This window comes from Oxyura jamaicensis, chromosome 4, assembly GCF_011077185.1.
Source record: "Oxyura jamaicensis isolate SHBP4307 breed ruddy duck chromosome 4, BPBGC_Ojam_1.0, whole genome shotgun sequence".
In the NCBI taxonomy this organism is placed as follows: domain Eukaryota; kingdom Metazoa; phylum Chordata; class Aves; order Anseriformes; family Anatidae; genus Oxyura; species Oxyura jamaicensis.
This window is the reverse complement of record NC_048896.1, coordinates 3097817-3114449: the sequence shown is the minus strand read 5'-3', so window position 1 is coordinate 3114449 and position 16633 is coordinate 3097817. Positions and strand designations below refer to the sequence as shown.

The 16633-nt window shown below is 35.9% G+C and overlaps 1 protein-coding gene across 2 annotated transcripts in view; it reads right to left on the bottom strand.

Annotated features, from left to right (window-relative positions):
- The window catches only part of DACH2 (dachshund family transcription factor 2), a 288158-nt gene that overhangs the window by 54935 nt on the left and 216590 nt on the right, over positions 1-16633 (bottom strand). For both annotated transcript variants that reach the window (XM_035323846.1, XM_035323847.1), the window contains exons 4-5: positions 12140-12295; positions 9071-9243 (exon numbers count right to left, since the gene is read on the bottom strand). In XM_035323846.1, coding sequence (XP_035179737.1) covers positions 9071-9243; positions 12140-12295 — 329 coding nt within the window. The remainder of the gene's footprint in view (positions 1-9070; positions 9244-12139; positions 12296-16633) is intronic.

Below are 16633 nucleotides of genomic sequence, written 5' to 3'. Positions count from 1 at the left end.
GCTACTGATCTTCAAATGGCCATTGTTTTCTTCTTGGTCTCAAAAGACTGATTTTAAAGATTGCTGAGATGAGCAGAAGAATAAAAAAGAGTTGCAACTTATTCTGGGGATGGTCTGCTTAGTAAACCACATTTATAGGGTCACCCCAAAAATATTCTTCTATATATATGAATAACAATATATATGCAACTGATGTCATCTACTTCGTCTTGTTCAGGCATTTGACACTGTCCCACACAACTTCCTTGTCTCTAAATTGGAGAGACGGATTTGATGGATGGACCACTCAGTGGATTAGGAATTGGCTGGATGGTTGTATTCAAAGAGTTGCAGTCAACAGCTCGATGTTCAGGTGGAGACCTGTGACAAGCAGTCAGGAGTCCTCAGGAGTGGGTATTGAGACTGATCTTTCAGATCTTTGTTGGTGACATGGACAGTGATATTGAGTACACCCTCAGCAAGTTTGCTGACAACACCAAGCTGTGTGGTACAGTTGACAGTCTGGAGGGAAGGAATGGCATCCAGAAGGATCTTGACAGGCTTAAGAGGTGGGCCTGTGCAAACGTCATGAAGTTTGGCGAGGCTAAACGCAAGGTCCTGCCTCTGGGTGGGCATAATCTCAAGCACTAGTATAGGCTGGGTGATGAGTGGATTGAGAGCAGCCCTGAGGAAGTCTTGGGGGTGTTGGTGAATGAAAAACTCAATGTAAGATGGCAATGGGTGCTTGCAGCCCAGAAAGCCAGCCATATCCAAGGCTGTCCATCAAAAGAAGTGCAGCCAGTAGGCTGAAGAGGGTGATTGTCTGCCTCTCCTCTGCTCTTGTGAGATGCTACCTGGAATGCTGTCCTCAGCTCTAGGGCCCTGAGCATAAGAGGACATGTAGCTGTTGGAGTGAGTCCAGAGGAGGGTCACAAAAACGACAAGAGGGCTGGATTACCTCTCCTACGATGACACGTTGAGAGAATTGGGGTTGTTCAGCCTGGAGAAGAAAAGGCTCAGGAGACCTTATAGCAGACTTCCTGTACTTAAAAGGGGCCTAAAAGAAAGATGGGGAGGGACATTTTATCAGGGTGTGTAGCAATAGAACAAAGGGTAATGTTTTTAAACTAAGAAGGCAGATTTAGATTAGACATTAGACAGAAATTCTTTACTATGAGGGTGCTGAGACACTGGAGCAGACTACCCAGGGAAGCTGTCGATGCCCCATCCCTGGAAGTGTTCAAGGCCAGGCTGGATGGGGCCTTGGGCAGCCTGGACCAGTGGGAGGTGTCCCTGCCCATGGCAGGGGGGTTGGAACTGGGTGGTCTTTAAGGTCCCTTCAAACCTGAACCATTCTATGACTGTGCAACCCTGAGCTTATATATACTGTCTTTTACATTTGTGTAAATAAATGTGCTTTGTGTAAATGTGCTTTGTGTAAATAATGGGTTACAGCTAACAGGCTACCACTCTGACTGTAATGCTATTTGTCTGGATTTTAGTTTTAACAGTTCTCTTTGGCACTACTTATTTCCTTTTTATCACAAAGAGTACTCAATTTACAATTAGATACAATTTTGAAATGACTAATTTTACTGAAGAGTGCATAGTTTAAGTAAACTTCATTGTCTATTGCAACCATGAAAATGAATAGCCAAGAAGAGGACATGCCAACTGTTCTGCAAAAAAAAAAACACCTATGAACAAATATGATGATGAAATTAACACTTAGATATCACACAAACAGACATATATGTCACCTTAAATGGGAGTTATTTGAGTAATTCAAAAGCTGATGATTTGGAAAAGCGAAGTATTCAAGCTCCTTCTGGTAAGTGTACTTCCCATTGTCTCTTGCTATAAAATAATCTCTTCAAGTAATTTGCCTTCAAACTCAGGGTCTTAGTTTGAAATGTTCAGGCAGAAATAAATGTGTCAAATAATAATGTCATTCTTAATCACACAGTGAATCATTTTCTAAGAGATTTAGTTGATTATGTCATCTAACGTCTTTCTGGTTACAAAAATTTACATATACAGGGAAGATGTACCCTTCCCTATAGGTAACAAAGGAAAAGAAATCTTCCCTATATTTTATGTACTACAAATAAGGATAGAGTACTGTCATATAAGACTGCATGTTGATAGAGAAACTATTTCTAAATGTTTGTGTGGAAATGTAATGCAGAATTTCCTCTACTATAATGAATAACACTATGAACAGACTCTTTTTTTTGCAAGTAAACAGATCCATTTTTCAGTCCTGTAATCAGTATGCATCTATTTAGCTACTTAACAGCAATGTGCTCTGGTTCATTAGGTAGCTACTGTTGTGTCTCAGCCTAGTTAAAATTTCACAGCAAGTTAATCTATTTTATTACAAATGAGAACACAAGTGATAATGTCCTCACCATTTTCCAAACACAGGGTTAACAGTATTTGTAACAAATCAATGAGGGCATTTAAATAAGAAAATTGCAAACCTAAGACCTTAACATTTCTTATACATTGATGACTTCATTTTATTTGTCATTTATATATTTTACAACCTTGTTACTTTTCATATATTTTATTTTTTTTTCTTCTTGAAATAGCTCAGTTCCCACTGGCATACTGCAGTGCAGCTTGGTTCTGCAGTAAGTACACTTACAGTAATAGAGAAGTATTTCTAAATAAAGTAATATTTTCTCTATTTGAATTTCTTCATATTTTATAAATCTGCAAGATTCATAATCCATGTTATAATGAATGATATATATATAATTTACAGATTGTGAGAATTTTATGAAAAATGAAAACATTTCTCAAGATCTCACCTATTTATCTAACTATAGTACCTACTTCATCTTATCTTTTCCCTTTACAGAACTGTACCATAAATTCTCAAAATACTTTTGCAGTATTTAATCCTTTTGAAGGGTAATATATTTCTGTCTTACTAAAGAAGTGTCTTGCTTTAGCTTAGAAAATGTAGCTACAAAGCCTGACATTGTTAATTTTAGTTGTGATTTAGGTTAACAGCACTGAAGTAATCCACTCATCCAATTTCTAGATATATCCTTGATTTCACCTCAATATTCCTCTTCTAACCCTTGTGAAGTACTATTCCACACAAATAATATGAAACATTACGTAACAGTTTTATCCACACTAGTTTTATTAGAAATATGTATGAACAGCTTACCTATTTTTGACATAATCATCTTGACTTTAATTCCTTACCTCTGATTTTTTATGGTATTGATCTTCATTTTGTGTCAAGAAATTAGAGGAATGATGCTACTAGATTTTCCTTTATTTTTCTTTATTCTTAGTGCTAATGTAGCTGTAATTACTGTTCCAAATGTTAATCTATTAATGAGTTCCTAGAGGATTTAATGGCATTTTGCTGCTCACAAGCAGGTTTTGGAAGTTTGTCTGAGTCCTGGATATTTTATTCAGACATTTATCTTGATATTTCATATTTAATTGAGGTGCTTCTTCTGCAGTGGCAGGAGAGCTGGAATTCAGATCTCACTAATGAAACTGAGAGGAAGGAAAAATGGGGATTCTATTGTATTTAGGTCTAGATTAGAGTTTTCAACTCTCGTAACAAAATATCATACCTGATCACCACGCTGGTAGAATAAATTTTCTGACATTAATTTGCTCACTAGTTCCCCACTGGAAAATGCATTGTGTCACACCTGATCTTACAGCGCTTGCCAAATCACCACTGAGATTCTCAAAATGGACCACATTGTTAAGCTGAACATGCAAGATGACTAAAAAATCAAGAAATCAGAGTGTCTCATTTCTCTGAAGAGGTCTCATCTGGTGGAGTCAAAAGCAGTCAGCCAGCAGACACTGCAGATGTCCTCACCCCCTATCCAAAACTACCATGGACTTTGTGCCTGTGAAGTACCACTGCTCCTATCTATGTGGCTGAAGTCTATTCTTAATAAGAAAGAAGAAAAAGAAATAAATTTTGGTTAGCAAAGAACTGAATTGCTACCTTTTATTTTTACTTAATTCTAAATATTTCTTTCCATTTGACCCTAGTTAAAACTAATTGAATTCTAATATCAAATACAATTCTAATAGTGTTCTGAAGTTTACTGTCCCTAACTAATGCATTAGGCTGAAAAACAGCACATAATTGGTATTTAGGCTTTTCAGAGAAAAAGAATAATCTTGACACAGTAAGCAAGACCTATGTTAAGTCTGAGATGATGTTGGACCACAAGAAATATGATAGTATAGTTACTGTTTCTGTCCACAAGAACAGTAGTTGGGTATAGATTCTGAGTTATCACAGTCTGGAAATGAGCACAGGCAGAGTATGGTCAACTTGTTGGTCTTCTGAGCTAGTTATATCATCTCCAACTGCTGTAAGAATTGGGGAAGAACAATGGAAACAGCTGGTCTAAAAACTAGGATAGGATATGTATGTCTGAAAGCCAGCTGGACCCCATTCATCTTTTGCAGTGTATCGGGAAGTCATTCACTTTAAAATATATACTCTGCCATTTGAAATGCATTTTTTTTTCACTGTGTACATATAGTTTCTTCAGTCATATTCAACTGGCATTTGTTTTCCCACCAAATTTAAGAAATCATAAAAGCTCTTCTGTTTACTGATTTTTAATACCAGATGTTCACTTGCTAATTCCATTACCTTGTGACTACTTCCTATAATTCATTAATTGCCAGCTGCTCAGCCAAACAGCCAAACAAGAGCTTCCTTCTTCACTATTTCTTAAATTAGCAATCACTGAGAAAGCTATGGCAACCTTCACTGGTATATTTAAGATTTTACCTTCACATTTTACTTTGAATCTCAAAATATAATACTGACTAAAATTGGACAGACCCTTGCAGTGGAAACTTCCTACTTGAACCCCTCCCATGAATTGTTTCATCCAGTACTGCTACCGAATGAAAGGCACTCCAAGGACTAAAGATGGCAATGCTCTACAGAATCTATGTTACAGCTATATTAGTTATTAAGTACAAATGCAAATGTTTAAGCCAATACTAAAAAGGATCTGAGCCAGAACTAAAAGCTGGTATGTGCTTGGTGTAACAATATTCCCCTGTGAGCTTGCAAAAAAGAGATGTACTTGGTTTTTACTTTTTTTTTTTTTTTTTTTTCCCCATTTGCAAGTTTAAAATAAGTATTCACTGATTATTCTTTAAACTAGCAACTAGTGTTAACAAGCAAGGCATTCTTGGCATCACAGGGCGCTGAACATGCCTTCCTTCATAGGAGGGGAGACGAAAAGGCTATTTAATGCAATTTGTAGAGACCTGAACATCTCCCAACATAGTAGTTTCTCTGTCAGTGAATAAAAAGATACAAACCTGCACACACAGTTCTTTGCTACAGATAGTCATAAAAATTAGCCTTATAAGACATAAGCAAACTATCTGTCTCACAGATCGCTCCCCTAATGTATTCTAGTACCCAGTTCAGCAATATGCTGCCAACAATGAACACATGCTCTGAAACAGGACAGAATAAATCTAATAGAGAAATGTATCATAAATTTTACAAAAGTTTTGTTTTATAAATCTTGTAATACACTGTAAACATTTCAGAACAAATTGAATGCACACAGATATGAAATTAAATATGTTATAAATTCTGTAACTAGAAATGCTTTTATACTGAGAAGAATTCTTTCAGAGTATTCTGAGATGGCCACATTTTTCAGGCTGTCAGGTAAATTTTATGAATGCGAGTTGTATAGCACATAGAAAATAGCACCTCTCAGCAATAATTACACAGCCCATCTGTATTGTCTTTAGGGAATTTAAAATCATGTCATATACATCCTTTACAAATGCTTTAAGAATCCCACAAAATCAGGAGAACAGAACACAAAGAAAAGGAGATTCAAAAATCTCTACTGCATGTGCAGATCACCTGATGGAAATAATGCTTTGTTCTGCTTATCAGTAGACCAAAAAAATCAGATGAAAATCATGTAGGGTTGAAGTGAAATAAAAAATTTCAGTTCCTGGGCAAAACAAAACATTGCATTTCACCCAAAATGTAATTTTTTTTAGGGGGAGTTGATTTGTTTATAAAGTATATGCAGGTGAAATTCTAAAAGAAATGATACAAGAGTAAAACAATGCTTTGAGTTTTTTTTGAAACAAAGCATTTAAATTGCATTTTAATTTTTTATTTGGGTTTTCCAAATGCATTCAATAAACGTGCCATTTATTCCCCAATTGGGACCTGGCTAACATCAGAAAGAGTAAGGTTTCTCCCTTTCCAATGTCTGCCTCAAGCCCCAGACACAGCAAGAGGAGGCCAGCATGTCCCCAAGAAGTGACTAATTATTTCAAGACAAGTCAAATCCATACCATGATTCCACTTCAGTCTCCTCAAGACTAATAGATTTTTCTTCCCCAGGATTTCTCCTTGCCAGTCTCCTGCCCCTCACTGGCCCCCACAGACACCCCAAATCTACCAGTTAGCAAGTTAGCTCTAGCTCAGTGCAGGTCTATCCAGCATCTTCCACTCCTTGCCCACAACTTTATGGTTAAAATTGTGTCAGCTAGCATGTTTTTTAGCCATATATGCCCCTTCTGACTTAATCTGTATGAATAAAGACTTTAGGCTTGATGACACTCCTAATATCGTACATAGCCTGAGAGCATCCCTAGCTCAAGGCCTCATTCCACTATGGGCAGAGAGTGGTCGTATGATCTGATTATGAAGTTCCAAAGTGCTGTCAGCAAATAGAAGAGCTATTCTCATTCTTGCTGGGACAGCGCTTTGTTCATTTGCCATCCACGTATGTGCTGTAAGGTCTAAACTGCTTCGGACACAATTTAATTTAAATGAGCTGTTAAGACTCAGACGTGTTTTCAGAACTCTATTCAATTTGTGTTCTCAGCACACATCGTGATCCTTCATGACAAACTGTATGCTTCAAATACATATTAATAATCATATTCATTTGTTGCATAATTTTAGTTTATATCATTTAAATATGATATAAATATTATGTTGTGTTCATTACAGGTGTACCATAAAATAAAATTCTAAACATTATGTAGTTATAGGTCTGTGGAGTTGAGTTGTTCTATAAACTTCAGTTAAAAATTTTGTATGGCCCAACCAAACTTCAGTTCTGAGGACCTGAAAATATCACCACTGAGTAGATTTTTCTGAGTTTCAGGACCAACACTTTTGGATGACAATAAACTACTGCATTTACTCACTACTTTTTTTTTAGCGTACACAATGAATCAAGTATACTTCTGCTAAGTTCCAACCCAGACTAGTTCTCTGCTGTCTGGCAAACCACTTTATACCTAGTCCAGTAACTGGATTGCAGGCTTCATCCAGCTCAAGATCAGCAAAAAAAAAAAAAAAAAAAAGAGAGAGAAAGAAGGTGGTAAAGTCATCGATGCTGTATTCCCCCCCCCCTCATCTCCTTACCCCATGCTACACTCTTATTTATGTAGATTCTTCAGAACTATTTGAGCCAAGTTTCAAATGGAGCAAGCACTTTCAGATGAGCAGTAAATCCCTGAAAGCCTGGATTTATAACAGGGGCACTGTCAGAACCATTGCAATAGCACTGCTAGCGGGTGTTGCAATAATCACATCAGATCATATTATAGATGGCTAAGAAGGTTTTGTGAGCCTGGCCGTTGTGCCTGCCTAATTTATAGTGTTCCTGTCAGGAGGAAATCAAGTTTCATAGTTATGACATTTCTTTCTAGAGCACTAAATGTTAACTTTGCTGATCACGCATATTTTGGTAGAACAGCTTATTTCTAAATGGCAAATGTGATATAAAAAGCATAATGACTTCATTCAAAACCTTTATAGAGCAGCTGATTCTCACACCTATGGAAAACAGACCAAGTGGTATTTTAGTCATAAGAGTATAGAAATAGATACACGCTCTGTATATTCATTTTTCCCATTTTAAGTAACGTCATCTTGCCATAATTGCAGTCTATCTAAAACTAGTTATTTTTTGTACTTCTAATATGAACTTAAATAATGTTGTCATATAATAAAAATCATATTACTGATGGATAACAACCACAGAAACCCTTTTACATGTTTCATTTTGTACAAGGATTTCATCTGAATTGATAGTCATTCAGAGCTAGACAATTGTACGTAAGGAAAGGAAAGGACAAAGGGAGCCTCATACTGTCTGTAATAAAATTCATCTACAGTCTCAGCACTCAGAACAAATGAGAGAAAGATGCAGCATCACTTGACAGATGAGACTAACACCACAATGAATGCATGCGTTACCTCTATCATATTAGCTACTGGTGTATTTTCCTCTACATCATGTAGAGGAAATAATTCCCTCTAGACTGCTAGTGAGACCTACTGTTGGCTGTGGACATATTGCATATCCCCTAGTGCAGGTGCTGGGGAAAAATCGCTGCAAATGAGTAACATCAGCAAAGACCTGCTAAGGAGCCTCCTTAAAATCTAACTGCTTGCAAAAACTGTAGTACATATTAGGATGAACAAATTTACAAATTGTTTACAAATAAGTATCTAATCTGCATTTTGACACACTGGTAACACTTAAATTATAATCAAAACTTATGCAGTCTACTTGTTGCTATAAATATTTTACTGCCATATTTAAGTTACTGTTTCCTCAAGAGGTCTCCTGAACACTTAAAGTAAAGGTTACTAAGTGAAACAAATGGAACCTCAATTAATTTCTAACAATTCAGTGACTTGAATTAACTACTTGTCAGCTGGACATGAGAAATACCATGTTTCCCCCACCTAGTCAACATCTGTGAAGACACACTGATGATAAGGAAGAGTTTTTATAGATCTAAACTTGACTAGATCTAATCTAACACTAGTGAGTGCTAATATCTGTTCTTAATTATATTACAGATTTGTAGATAAAGCAGAGTGTCTTATTTCTTTAACTTCTTGCCTGTACTTTCCTCAAACAGAAGCACTATCAGGAACAGCAGACCAAGTGTGCAGCATACTTATAAGCAGTATAAGCTCACTGCCTGTTAGGTATTTTCCTTAAAAACTTGCTATAAAAGTTTTTGCTAGGAACAAAAATCTAGTCTTGTAGATGACTCTTACCTTTATAACAGAGGCCCCTGCCCTAGAAAGAGGACTGTGCATTTGGGCTGCTGCAGCCATATTAGCTATTGTATTGAGGTGGTTCATCTGATTCATTGCCATTGCAACCGAAGCAGGAGGTAGGCTGACGGGTAGCAGAGGGTGGGGCATCATCATAAACGGCAGGTCTATCCCTAAAAGAGAGCAAGGGCATGTGTCAGTCCCTCATTTTATAACCCTACACGTTATTTTTTAATGTCTATATTCTACAGGATATTGACTAGTCAAATTCATCACTATTATGTGTTAATAATTTTGAAGTTATATAGTGAATAACTCTCTTTGCATTCCAGAAAAAGCTAAATAGTTTGTAGTAGGGACAGAAGCATACACCTGCAAAGTAGCACGACATCAGCAAAATTAATATACAACAGTGCACAAGTTTAGTGATGTCTTTATTGGTACCAATAAAGCAAAAACCACAAAACATGCAGATATTTGCATGTTTTCTCAATACAACAGAAGAATATTCATTAATGATTTTATCTGACAATATACTCTACAAAGTCCTCAAGTTCTTTTACTATTATTAGTATTCCTACACAGCAATCTGAGACTTTTATATGAGGACTATTGCTTGACTATAGGAAGCTGTGGATTGGACTATACAATGCTACTGTACTAATATACAAGTCTATCAACTGGAATATAGAATGAGAGCTCAAAATTTGAGATAAAAAAATGTTACAAGTGTTTTTCATTTTTAAAAAAAAAAGTCACTTTCAATTTTCATCTACTAAGGACATAAAACAACTCAAGAAGGTTTGAAATGTGTTTGCATGCCTTTGCAGACCTTGACATTGCTAGAAAGGTGATGTTACCGCTAAAAAAAAAACTGGATTTTTCTATTTCATTACCAGCTATTCCAGCATGCATATTACTTGTATTTAGTAATGCCTACAATACAACACACCAATCCACTGAAAAACTTTCAGGTTCTTTTGCATTTAAGAGTTCTTCAGAGGGACCACTTGAAGATCTTCACCTTTGGGCATCCAAAATTCTTTTTCCAGAAAAAATAAGACATTTTGTGTAGCAGAATGTGTCCTATAATTTTTTCTAAGTGGAGTTTTGATTAGAAATTCTCACAAAAAAAAAAAAAAAAAAAACAACAACAACAACAACAAAAAAACCTTCAGGTACATGAAGTACATAGAAATCACGTAGCTAGTTATAACCTATAACCATGTACTATTCACTTTATTTATTTCTAAAAGATTTTAACTTTTGCCTCTGTCTTCATGACTTTAAATCAGAGGGCTAGTCACTATTTTGCTGTATGACAGAACACACAATAAAACTATAATTGATTGATATAGCTTGTTATTTCAGTATAATTTGACCATAGCAATAGAAAGACTCCACTGTGACTACCACAAAAGGCAGAATTGTTTATACTCTCAGTTCCCACACTATCTCTGTTTAGCTTGAGCAAATCATGATCAACTACGATGTCTTATGATTCACTGTGTTTTGTTTATAAGATGATCCATGCCAATATTAATTATGACATGTAATAAGCCATGCCCACATACATCTCCTTTCACTTTAAACCATACTGACAATCCCCTTCTCTGCTTACATCCATAGGCCTTTGTTCCCCTGCATATCTCCCTTAACAGCCCAATAATCTCTCCTCATACTCTATAGAGTTCCAAAACTCCCAGACACCATCTGGCCACATGGAGTTGTATGTCTACTTAAAGTCCAATTGACATGCAAACTAAATGCAAACTACAAACAGAATTTAACAGCACATCACCAGTTTTAAGACACAATCCGTCAAACATTTCAAAGGACTATGAAGAAAATATATCTTACACTTGCAAATCATTGGACATAATGTCTGACATTCAATAAACCCTTTAATAGCCTATAGACATTTGCCTACTACAATACTATTGGAAAATAACTTGAAAGTTTTCTTTAACAGCAAAGAACGCAATATCCCTCATGCAAAACATGTACAGATACTGAATTATGCAAGAATATAAAATAAAAGAATAAACCATGGTGAATATGAGTCCTATAACCTGGTGATTCTTAATTACTGACACTTAACCAGATGCCCATAATTCTCAGGCTCCTACCTTCCCATGAACAAAGCAAACATATATTGTAGAAGCCATTTAAATACTCTGGATTTCTTCAAGTCTGTGGCACTATATAGGTAGCAAGGAAGCATCTGCTCCTGAAGTTTCATAAAAAGCCAGAAATGCCATTCATCTGTTAAAACTAACATGGAAAATCACCTTTCAAAACTTTGAGGATGAAGAATTTAAACGAATAGCAAGGATTCATAAATAATAAGATTTTAATTCTTCATCCATCATCATCTTCCAGAATTACTTTCAGATTACTCCTTACTACTTTTTAAAATGTATTTTTGTTGCTTTCTGACCATTTTTTTGAATAACTTGCTAATAGCTCCCCTTTGGCTGTAAAGGAGGAGGGAAACTCCAAGCTTCCCACCTATCCCCCTCCTAGAGGAAGAAAAGAGATGGATTTGAAGTGAAGTTTAAGTTCCAAATCCAAACTTTAACTGTGTCATTTTTTTCCAGTTGCTTTGGATAGCTGCATTGAAGACATGACCTTACCCACACCTGGCAGGTACAAGGCATGACCAGGCAGAATTGCTTCTACTCACTTTTACCTAGCCATTTTCACCTATGCTTTGTTCTCTTATATTTATTCAGGGGTCAGCATTTTCAACTGGAAGAGAATTTACTCATATAACTAAAATTTTAAGCAACAGTATCATTTTTTTCCCTTCAGCCCAGGCCATGATATTGTTGACTGGGACTGCCATTCCTTACTCCAGCAATGGGTGGCTATTCAAGAGAGTGGATGTATCCAGTGGGCAGCTTGGTGCAGTACTCAGTGGAAGGACTGGCCCTTGTGTACCACGTTCTTCAATCATCAATTGCCCCCTCTTCCAGGATGGGAAGGAGTACAAGCATGGCCTTCAAGCAGAGCTCTATGTACTTTAATTTTTTATTTTTTTTTTCCCGTAAGGGCAAGGATACATACTGTTGGTAAGCAGGTGATTCTGCTGGAGAGGACTGAGTGGGTGTGCACTTCCAAGGCTCGACTGTCCCGACAGGGTGGGATGACCAATGCTGTGCTGTGATCCTGTTGTAATGGGAGACTGAAGCTTGTCTTTATCCCAGGAGGATTCACTCCCACCTGCAAAACAGGGTGCAAAGGGACTGTAAGTGGCATACACTTTTCTTAAAAAGACATTTTGCTTGGTTAGCAACAAACTAATACTCTTCTAGCAGAGCTATGCACTGCTAGCACAAACACAGCACACACACACAAAGAGAAAAATTAAGAAATATGTATCATACAAAAGGTATGTTTAGAAACTTTCAGCATCACCTACCTTCATAACAATAGTCTCTGGAAACAGAGAAAGCTAAACGAATATTGGTTTGGTCTGAAGCAACTGTGTTCTGCAACAATTGTACAGATTGCAGTTTTCTTTAGCATTACATTTCTACACATGCATAACATGTTCCTTTTAAACAACAGTTAAGTAGATTATGAGAGTGAAATCTGAAATACAAACCTGGTCCAATACAAACCTGAAATGCAAACCTTAAAATTTAGGCCGAACATTTCTAAGTAAAAAGCTTTTTTATGTACAATCCTTTCTCAGGTATATCCCATGTTTTTCGTTAGATTATTGATTGTTATGAAAATATGTAATTGACTTTGTTTTGATTTTACGAAGAAGAATTTCAATTTGACTAAGTGATAGATTACTATGATTAAAGCAAACAGAGGCAGCAAGCAAAAAATATTTTAACTGAAGATGAAAGTAACAGAAAAATTCCACATTTTTTATGACAACACTTAACTAATAAACATGATTAACACTGTTAAATGCAAAAGTTTGAAAGATCAATGATTGAGAAAAAAAGGAAATCACTTCATCATTTTAGCACTATGTCCAAGTATGAATTAATTCCCATAAAAAAATATCTGTAATTTGTAAAATGATGAGTAATAATTGACAAAGAAAGATGCAGTAAATTATGCCATGTGATATAATATAACGTGGCATAGTGTGGTAATTAGAAGCACTACTGCAGTTAAGACCCTGTCAGCATTTTTGCTATTTAATATACAATATAGCAGCTCTTCAAATAACATTTGACTGATATTCAGTATAGAAGTTGCTCATTCTGACTTGTGATCCAGAGGTATATTTCTTGTTAAAGTATTTCTCAGGTTAAAATGTAATTAATATATATATATATACACATATATACACACACATATGCATATATATATATATATAGGAGGAAATAATTAGTATTTGATTTTACCAATTTTTTTTTTCCATATGCTTTTTGGAAAATCTAACATTTATACTGTGTTATTCCTCAAAAAAAAAATACACACAGCATGTATCACAATGTATTTTTTTTTTTTCTTATAAACTGATTTTTAACTTGTAACTTCACTTATCAGGGCAGTGGCCATGAAAACTGTGCACAAGACAGTTTGCTAGAGACTTCCGAATGAAGAGAAAAAAATGTACTCTTCATCTAAAAGTTTCCCTTATCCCATTTTTTTTTTCCCAACACTTTCAAACCCAGGCATAGATGGTCAAAAACTCTTGGCTCATTTACTTATTTCTGGAAGAATTTCTCTCAGCTTTCCAAAGCCTCATGCTTCCACCCACCATACTTCTATGGACCTGAAGCTGTAGTATCAGAGCACTGCCAAACTTCTGGCCTCAGCTGTATATTCTATGTTCCTAAGTGCAATTATTCCTACTTTTTACAGAGAATTTCACTGGGGAATGTGAAGAAAAGTGACTTGCTTAAGGAAATATAGGAAGCCTGCAGTGGAACAGGAAAGTGAATTTAAGTTCTGTCACACAGTCCAAATCACCAGACCAGTCTTCCTTACCAATGAAGACAATAATAACTTTTCTTTCCGCAAATTCCACTCGTAAATCTGCTCCTGTATTCAGTGCCAGCAACACAAGAATAAATTGTAATACACTTATATCTACAAACCATTCCTGTATTCTTGTTCTGTATCACTTTTCCTTAGAGAAAGAAAAATATTGCTGAGAATATGATGTACTTAAGTGCATCTCAAATGAAACGTACTCTATAGTGTGCAATACACCACACAGATAACAGCAATCACAGCTCCACCACTTAATCAGAGCTCCAATATACTATGCAGTAGCAAGTCATTTAAAATTAAAGTACTAAGTAGAATTACCTCTTACCTAGAACTGTTCAATAGTGAAGTGTTTTATATGGTCAGTATGATTAATTGTTTCCTACTTAGGAGTGGGCAAGTTGAGGTGCAGAACTGCGAAGCAACTTCTTCCAGGTTACCTGGTAGATTAATGGTGAAACTGGAAGAGAAGTCAGATCTCAAGGGTTCTACTCTTGCTCTCTATCCTAGAGGGGCTTTCAACTCAACTTACCCACAGCTAAAGATTTTTACCCTTTGCGCAGCTAAAGATAACAGTTTTAAAAGAAAACTTGCATCCTTCCCTGCAGTACCTACTCTCATATAGTAAGAGAAAATTATATATAAGCTAATCGTAAGCTAGAAATAGATTCATATTATAAACCTAACATGTTAAATGTGAACCTTCAGTAATACGCTTGGTCCTTTTAATTTCAAGCAATTAAAAAAAGGATTACTCTTTTTCTGAATATACTCATTTTCTTATTTAATGACAATGTCAGCATGTTATGAGCAAATACATATTTGACATCAATATATATTTTCAAATTCTGCTTCCATAACTATTAGAAGTTGATTTATCTATAAAAAGTAAATCCTCTTTAATACCTGAAATTAAAATTTAGCCACAACTTTTCAGATTTTTGTTCATAGTCAGTCATTTTTTGTCCAAATACTTGCCATTAATAAGGCAAAGATGTCATGTGTTGATTCTAAATCCTATCTTTGGTAATGATGACCTTAAAGGTGAAACTAAAAATTAAACTTTACAGCATGAACCATGCATACACCACACCACAGAGTAACAGATTTATGGAAGTCAGAATTTTTATTTTTATTTTTTTCCTTCCTTATCATTATATTCAAAAGGTTTGGTCTTTCAAGAAATTTGTACTGGGAATAATTTATTTGTCCATAAAGAACCTTCACTAGTCTAGTGAAGGTTCTCATTCGCTAATATAGCCAATAAGGAGCCCAAAGTTAAACAATGACTCATGCTATTGTATATAGAAAGATGGACTTAAAGGAGTTTCTTTTAGATGTATCTGAAGCAAGAGGGGAAAAATACATGAAAAAGAAAGCAAACATACAACACAGTAAGGAAAAATAAAAACAAAACACCAATGGGACATCATTTACCTCTTGTGTTTGAAAGGAAATATAACTTTTATTTACTTTAAATGGGAAAAAATATTTCATTTAAAAGTATTAGTAACTTGATTCATAAGTGTCACAAGAACATTAACAGAGCCCTCAGAAGTCTGCTGATTTGATAAATGCCAATACATCATTTCTACACTTTACAAAAAGCTTTACATTTAACACTGTTACCCACTACCCATATGACCTTCTCTCCAACAGATAAAACCAAAGGACAAAAAGGTAATTTTTCCTTATCTTGTTTGCATTCTAGTCGATCTTGTCCCAGAACAGATTGTACTCAGCATTGAAAAAGGGCAAGAGAGGCAAGACCCTCCATCTTCCAGAGCTCCTGACGCTTATCAGAAACAAGCACAGAGCCTGCAGTTTCCTTAAACATAGCTACACCAAAGTGGAAGAAAAAGGCAGAGGCATTGGCTGTCCAGCCATCCTAAAAGGTTGCAGAATGCAGTGACTAGTGTCAGAAGAAGCTAAAAAAGATGTGATCTGCTCCAAAGTTCAGGCCACACAGAAAATCTGATGCACGGTTCTTACTACTTTCAGATTTGCAGCTCAATACTCAATATCGATGAAAAAAAGGGGAAAAAAAGGCCTGATGGTCAGCATTGCACACAATCATCTACAAAGAAATACAGAGCAAGTTTCACAGGGTACAGATAAAGACAGAAACTAAATGGATTTGTTAAGAGACAGAGTTATTTACAATACATTTACTAACTCAAGTCTGCTATTCACCAGTCTTAACACATTGAGAGAACTTACTTATCCGTGCATGAAGTGCACTTCTGTTCAACTAAGCAAAAATAAAACTAATGCAACAAATCCCAGTCCATTCTCTTCAAAATTAAAATGTGGTAAGAGGTAAACATTCCCTTAATACCATTTTACAGCCCAGTGGCCAAAGTCTTTATGTCTCTGTTCTCGAATCCCTCTCAACAGGGAATGCAGATGAGTTCAGATGCATAGGGATTCAAATCACAGATAATACAAACAAATATGGGAAACCAGCCTAAGCAATACACACACATATGGATAAGTATATGCTTATCCATATACTGTACTCACAGATCTACCAGACACTGCATGGTTACTTGCAGACACATACAGATCTGTAAGCAAAGAGCCTGTTTCAGTTTCATT